The 7,416-nt window shown below is 47.5% G+C and overlaps 1 protein-coding gene across 1 annotated transcript; it reads right to left on the bottom strand.

The window, feature by feature from the left end:
- Nucleotides 1–1,467: 1,467 nt before the first annotated feature.
- On the bottom strand, nt 1,468–6,343 carry LOC115744570 (protein SUPPRESSOR OF MAX2 1). Its single transcript, XM_030679813.2, has 3 exons — nt 4,352–6,343; nt 3,564–3,852; nt 1,468–3,464 (listed from the first exon to the last, which is right to left on the bottom strand). The coding sequence occupies exons 1-3, from the start codon at nt 5,569–5,571 to the stop codon at nt 1,827–1,829; spliced, it is 3,147 nt and encodes a 1,048-aa protein (XP_030535673.1). The 5' UTR covers nt 5,572–6,343; the 3' UTR covers nt 1,468–1,826.
- Between the last annotated feature and the right edge of the window lie 1,073 nt (nt 6,344–7,416).

Genomic DNA, 7,416 nt, shown 5'->3' with positions numbered 1-7,416 from the left:
CCCACTAATCGAATCACAGATGGCATACTTGTATTGTGATGGATCGTGCTTCCTTTTAAGTCCTCGCTGGTCTTTCCTTGTTTGTTTGATCTAACCGGCGCGTAATTCCATGGGTTCGCCTTTGCCACTTCATGTGCTAGAGAAAGCAAACGAGTTATCATCCTCCATCTCAACCTTGGATGCAGCCGATTTACATGCAATTTGCAAAGGGACCTTTGAACTTGAAGTGAAGTGACAAGGTGGTGGTGGTGGTGGGGAGGGATGAGACTGATGACCGGGAGCAGAACTATAAATGCAAACACATGCAAAGACCCAGAATCGATTAATAACCTCTCGATCCGAATGACATCCACGAGAGCGACCATTTTTGTCCCCTTGCAGCGAGAGTCAATGCCCCATTTCTTGTCCACACTTCTTCATGTGGGTCGGAAGCAAAACCCACCCGAGATGAGTGTGTTTGGCAAGTTCTTTTGGCGAGAGCATTCGGTTTACACGATTCGATTTCGTTTGCAAAGACCTCGAGGAAATCGACATGATGCGATCCGTTCGAAACCTTTGCGTGTTTACTCGAATCTTAAAACTCCTCGCTCGCCCAAAATCAAATTGTGTCTCCACGAGGAATGAGGTGCATGAACTTCATGCGTATTAAGGGGCGCACACACAGGAACACACTCTTGAGATTGGGTCGGATAAGACATTAAGGCAAACAAGGTTTTGGCTTTATTATGGTGGGGTGCATGTTTCCAAGGTCTTTGGCTTTATTATATCGCGACCCTCTTGCGTGGTGATACCCTCACCATCAGCTCCAATTAGGACTACCCGTTCAAAAAGAAAAAAAGATCATGTGGCCTCAAGACAATACACACTCCCTGTGTACCAATCAATCTTATCGTGTCCTTCGAGAAGAATCGAGGGGTCCCCAAATATCGTAGCTACGGTCAAATTCAAAGATCAAATCTCACTATCAAAGTTTGCTAGCCCGACTATAGTTTTTTTTTTTTTTTTGCAACGAAAGTCTTTCCTTCGTCAGCTGTTATTTTCCGGAGAGTTTTGGGGTTAATCAAAACATTGAAATGAATGAGAAGGAAGAAAACAATTCGAGGAAAGATCGTGAGCACGAAGAGCGCCGATTCAGTTCATCTTGACGAAAGAGAGAGAGAGAGAGAGAGAGAGAGTTTTCACGAGGACCGACCCACGTGGTTTGCCCAGGAAGAAAAGGACAAATTACAAAAGGAAAAGGACAAATTGTTTCGTCACGACATTTCTAGAACCGCCGCGCACATTATCAGTTGACATAACCAAATGAAAAAGGTCAAACCTTTACAAACCAAAACAAACAAACAAACAAACAAAAAGAAAAAACTTCACATTATCAATCAGCTCGTGACTTGGTAAGAAAGAGAGAGCTCGTGCGTGTTACATTTGCATACCACATGATATGAACAAACGAGGAGGAACTAAGAAGAGGAAAAGAATGCTCAAATCTTATTGATCATCGTCCGTAAAATTAATTAAATAGAGACATATATATATTTATATATATATATCTATGGTAAAAGACCCTATTATAACCCTTGTGCAATTTTTACTTAAAAACAATACAAAAAGGCGAGACACTGAAGGGCCAATTTTTTAGAAAGGGGTGTGCTCCACTTAATCTATAGAGTTAATTCAATGTCTCAACCTCTCTTTTACTAACTGTTTTTCCCCTCCCTCTCTTTTTAACTTTCCACCGTCTTGACTCGCCCCGCCACGGCCCCAGACGGTTTCGACCCCTATTTACATCTCCCTCTCCGGAACATATACGAGAACGGTACCCGACTCGATCACAGCCCGTCCACCACCACCTTGATGCTGCTAGGCAGCCACTCCCCCTCTCTCAGGCTATCGGACTCGCCGTCGGACTCGAGCCTGATGAGCACGGATTCATCGGGTGTCATGCCGACCGTGGCGGGCAACCGCACCCTGAGCTGGTGGAAGAACGGGATCAACACATTCTCCGTCCACTCCTCCAATCCGGTCTCGCCCAGCCAAACGCCCCCTAGAATCTTCTGGACGGCCTCCTCTTGCACTTCGATGGACACTCGGTCTCCCACGATGTCTGAGAACATCTCTCGGATGGATTTTGTGGTTTCCTGCACGACAGGATCGAAATCCACGGGGCTGAAGACGATGGAGTCGTCCACATGATTGAGCAGCTCCTTGTACGCTAGCGAAGCCGCGGATGATCGTCTATTGTCAAGGCCGTGGTCGACATCATGATCGACCGTGAGATCGCTCGAATTGTGAGACCCATCAGCCCGATCATCATCCACATATGCGGCTTCATTCAGGTCAAACCCCATCCCGACACCGTTCTCCTTCCTGGGCTTCGTGAGCCTCTCCTGCTGCTCCCATGACAAGCTAGCCCGGCGCTTTGCAGACTTCTCGCAAACAGAAAGCCTCAACTGCCAACCACTTCTGGCCGACCTAAAAAGCTTTTCTTCGCCCAAGGAAATACCATCCGACGACAACTTCTGATTATCCGGCAACCAATGCAGGGTAAGGATGATGGTGACATTCCCGAGACTGATTTCACGGCCATGAGAATCGGCAATCCTGCCCGTCTCCATTGCTCGCTTGATGCTCCCGCGAACTAGAACATCTGCTTCGTCAATATCCTCGAGCAAGACTACCGAGAACGGGTTCCTCTTAACTGCCTCAGCTATCCGATCGAGCACTGTCTTACCACGGAAACTCGTAGGGGAATCCCCACCACCGCGATGCGATCCAAAAGAAACCACCGTCGGTCTTGCACCACAGACTTGTTCCGAAAGAGCCGATGCCATCTTCCTCTTGCCAACCCGATCGGGACCAATAAATAGTAACCACGTCTCACCCTTAGATCCAGGCCCGCGCCGTTTGCTGTTACCGAGCTTGCACTGGGTCATGGCAGTGGCCAAGGCAGATGAGGCCTCGCGCTGCCACCAAACTCTCTCCAGTAGACCTTTAAGGAGCTTCTTGTAAGAGTCTGTATCTGATTTGCTCAGAAGCTTCTCAACGTTCAGCTCAGTGACCTTCTTAAGGGGTTCGGCACACATGACACCCAAAAAGTCCCTCAATTGGTCTCCATCGGATGTCTTGAAGGTGGTTTCAGCAGCCTTGGCCGGCCCAAGAGCCAAGTCTGTCCTGACGGGACTTCTCGGCGGGCTAGCCACTGACTCAGGTGGTTCGCTAGCAGGCGTGCTGGAATTCAACTGCAGGGCTTCCCCAAGGTTTCTGTTAAGTGGTAATTTGGGTTGGAACGGCTGGCGCAAGAGTGGGTTAGGATTGCACAATCCTGGGATCAACCGAGGCACAGAACTAATCTTCTCGGAGCCGACATTTTGTTGATGGAATTGAGGATGACAACTCACACACGTGTCTTTCCATTTCTTTTGTATCTCTTGGCTCCTCTGCTTTTGTAGGACCCGTTGGTCTTTGGTCTGCAAATGAAACAGAGCATAATTGAACATTCATGAGCAAACCATTTCGCATTACACTCCTCACAGTACATTCATATCCCAGTTCACGTGCAAAATTACCTGAAACTTATTCTGACTCTCATGGACTTTTGCATTTTGCAACCATTGCGGGAGCGGCGATTGACCTGATTCTGATTCAACTTCAGGACTGGGCTTGTCAAGTTCTGTGGCCGCGGCTCTTGCAATTTCTTGGTCACATTTCTGAGTGCACTCCGGGCAGCAGCCCGCTCTTCGAGCAGGATCCAAATTCTCAGATAGACGTCTCGGAGGCGCAGAAGTGATAGTGGGAAGATTCTTCCGTGGTGAGAAAGATTCAACCGAACTGCCTAGAAGTCCATTCGTTCCCATCCTAGAAATCAAAGAAAGAAATTTTTTAAGCATCCACATCTATCCAGTATCCCAGAAGTGCTTAATATCTCTAACTCATCCTCATATATCCAAAAACTAGATAATTCCTTCACTTAAAACTCCTTTTGACTATTAAACCAAACATCCTCATTTCACCCAAATGGTTATCCAAACTAGACAATTCCTTCCTTGCTCCCCAATAACACGTACAGGATCGAGGAAATTTAGATTCCAAGGGCAGGTAACTTTCAGGGGTCTAATTTTCTGCAGTTAACAAAATGCTCGAAAACAGAACAACAGTACAGTTTGCATCAAACTTTCTGAGAAACCAGAAGAAGCATTGAATCCAGGAGAGTTACTTCTGACAACACTCGCCATTGAAATTGAATCAAAACGACCGGCAGCAAGGCTGCTTTTCTGATTATTGATATATAAGCAGAAACTTATTCTTGGGAGCTAGACATTCAATGCAAAATGCAAAAGATCAAAACTAATCGTACCTTGGGAAAAATCCAGGAAAAGGTGCTCTGGCTGCAATAGGCACTGCTTGCAAATCCCAGTCGGTTTCCATTAGAGGATGATAAACCTGACACCTCATGTATGTCTCACAAGTAGCAGTCCCAATCAGCCACAACCTACAACTACCCTTCTCAAACCTTGCCAACAACTTCCCCATCTCCGCCACCATGATCCGCCCCTTATCGGAGACCAACTGCTGCTGTGGCTGAACCGTGCCTGAACCGTACACGGCCGCTGGCTGCTCCACCAGCCACTTCAAATCCCCTAAATCAAGAACCACGCTACCACCTCCCGAGTTCCCCATCTTGGTCTCCAAGACATCACCCAATTCTTGAAAATTTGTGGGTATCTTTGCCTCGTCCGACCCGATTTCCTTATCCAACGGGACAACCTGAATATTCTTGAGGAGCCCATCACCCAATTCTTTGTTCTCAATCCTCTTAAGCAATTCTTTGACCACGGCCTCCGGCTCCGACTCACCGACCAATACTGGGTTCCTCTTCTTGGGCCTCAACAAGATATCAACCACTCTTTTGACCTCCTCCCCTCTCTGTTGGGTCGAATTCCCAAGTTGTTGCTGCTGCTGGAGTCGCGGATTCACGTACAAATTCCTTGGCGGAGCGGCAGCGGGTACAGCAGGCGATCGGAAACCAAATCCGATTGGAGCTGAATTGGTATTCGCAGGGGCCGGGGCGGTCGAATTCAGGGACTGCTCAATTGTGGCCTTGACTGCAGGGCTGGAGAAGCTAGCTTCCCGCATGACCCGGCTCACGCTTGGGTCGTCGAGAATCGATATGATCAGCTGCTCAAGCTCGACCTTGACAGCGAGCAGCGGTTGCTGCTGCTGCTCGGGGCAGCCGCGACGCTGGTGCGCCTGCGCCCGCTTAAGGGCCGCCATGAGGGCGTTCGAAATCGGTGGCTCGAGCCCTGGGCTTGAACCCTGCGCGGTGGGGAGCCGCTCGAGCGCAACGCTGAAGCAGAGCTCGAGGGCGCGGCACTGGAGCGGGTGGGACGAATTGGGGTGCGACTTGATGCAGGCCTGCCGGAGGAACCCCGAGGGCGAGGCCAGGAGGGTGGAAGCGACATGGAGCGGCGTCGTTTGGCTGTGGTTCCGGCGACCCGCCTCGGCTATAGAGTGGCTCAACACGTTCGCCGCCTCTGCCGTTAGCGTTTGCTGGATCGTGCTTAGACCGGCTCTCATTTGCAATCAAGAATTGTATTGTGGAAGAGCTAGGAATATGCTTCAACTGTTTCCGGGCCTCTTGCAACGACGAAAGAGGCGAAATCGTGCCCAAGTTTTCGATTTGATGGAGAAGAATCGGTCGTGGGGGATTCAAACTTTGGGTTGAAATTGGGATGGAGAGAACAGAATTGGGTTGGAATCAAAGGAGCTATGAAGAGATACCGAGAAACTTAGAAGGAAAAAAGGAGCTTTTGGCAAAAGGTGAAATGATGTTATTCAAGTGAGAACAGGGGTTTTCGAAATAGACAAGAGCTCGTTTTCAAGAAAGGGGGAGGTGCCCAAAGAAACAGAGGAAAGATGAGAGCTTTGTATTGCCATCGGAACCAAAAATAAAAAAGGAGATAAGAAGAGTGATAATAGTGAGAGGACTCTCAGCTATAAATCCCCTTTTGCGCGATCTTCTTCTTCTTTAATCTCTCACCCTCTCTCCCTCCCTCTGTCTCTCTCTCTCTCTCTCTCTCTTAGAGAGTGTCAACAGAAAAAGCAAGATGTTGAGAATTCAACGCGAAAAGGAAAGATCAGATCCCCTCCTTCACAAGAGCACCTCTCTCTATCTCTCTCTCTCTCTCTCTCTCTCTCTCTCTCTCTCAATTCACCGATTAAACCACAGAAAAACTTCGAGGACAAAAAATACAACACAATAATAATGCAGGGGAAGAGAAAATGGTCTCAGACAGAGCAAAAACTAAAATGGGTCTGGAAAGCCTTTTCGTATATTAATCAAGCGAGGCAAAAGGATAAAGAATAAACAAAACAAAACAAAACAGACCCAACCAAACCAAACCCAACCCACCACCTCCCTCTTCTCTCTCTCTCTCTCTCTCTCTCTCTGTAAAAAGTGGGGCGAGCGAAGAATTCGTTAAAGTAAGCGGAAAAAAGAAGGAATTCTTCTTCCTTTTTAGGGGGAGAAACAAGAGAGAGAATTTCTGGAAGTACCACCATCTTTCTCTTGCGACGATTTCTGGGGCACACTATCGTCTTCTTATCTTTTGCACACCTTTGCCGTGTCTCCTTCCTTTCTTTCTTTCTTTCTTTCTTTTTTTTGTCTATTTTCCCTTTTCAATTCCCACCCTTTTTCATGAGCTCTGTATTCCCTTTTCTAAATCTCTCCTCTTTGTCTTTATCCCCGCTAAAGAGATGGCGGAATAGGAGAGAGACTCAAAAACACCTTTTTACGAGAGAGAGAGAGAGATTAGCGAAAATGACTCTTTCTCTCTCCTCTCTCTCTCTCTTCCCCCCTTCCCTGTGATTTTCTCTCTCTAGCAGATGCTCGACTGAGGATTGACTGCCTTTTTCATATTTCGCTTTTTCCCCCCTGGTGTTTTTTTTTTTTTTTCCCCAACCCCCTCGGCGGAAATTCCTCTTCCACCCTTCCACGCAATGATTCGCCTTCTCCCCCACGCGCCGGCCCCGACGCGTGGGTGCACTAGCGTTGGGGTGAGAGGTTGCGTTGCACGCGCGCGCGGGCGGGTGCGATGCGGACTGCGGTTTCTCTCGAACCCCAAATTTTTCCTGCTTTTCACACGCAACCGCTCCAAAGGCATCGCACGGCTTTCGCCTTTTTCATACTTCCGCCTTTTAAAAAAATTTCTCTCTCTTTCTCTCTCTCCTCCTTTATAGCTGTCGCTTTCTCATCTCTCGAATTTTTTAATTTATTCTTTTTTAATTTATTATTTTAGGCATAATGCCTGTTAAAAAAAAAATTCTAAATTTTAGGTGTAATCGCAATTCTATCCCAAACTTCTTCTTATTTAAGAAAAAAATCTTAAACTAATATACTCTAAACTTTTTTGTCTCGCAAAA

The sequence above is a fragment of the Rhodamnia argentea genome, chromosome 4 (assembly GCF_020921035.1).
Source record: "Rhodamnia argentea isolate NSW1041297 chromosome 4, ASM2092103v1, whole genome shotgun sequence".
Lineage (NCBI taxonomy): Eukaryota > Viridiplantae > Streptophyta > Magnoliopsida > Myrtales > Myrtaceae > Rhodamnia > Rhodamnia argentea.
This window is presented reverse-complemented; position numbering and strand designations above follow the sequence as displayed.

Bases quoted from the DNA above. Each gene is read 5' to 3' on its own strand.
- LOC115744570 (XM_030679813.2), bottom strand. From the start codon at position 5,571: ATGAGAGCCGGTCTAAGCACGATCCAGCAAACGCTAACGGCAGAGGCG. The intron at 3,853-4,351 runs GTACGATTAGTT...TTTGATTTCTAG, and splicing joins TTTCCTGGATTTTTCCCAAG to GATGGGAACGAATGGACTTC. The intron at 3,465-3,563 runs GTAATTTTGCAC...TTTCATTTGCAG, and splicing joins AGAGTCAGAATAAGTTTCAG to ACCAAAGACCAACGGGTCCT.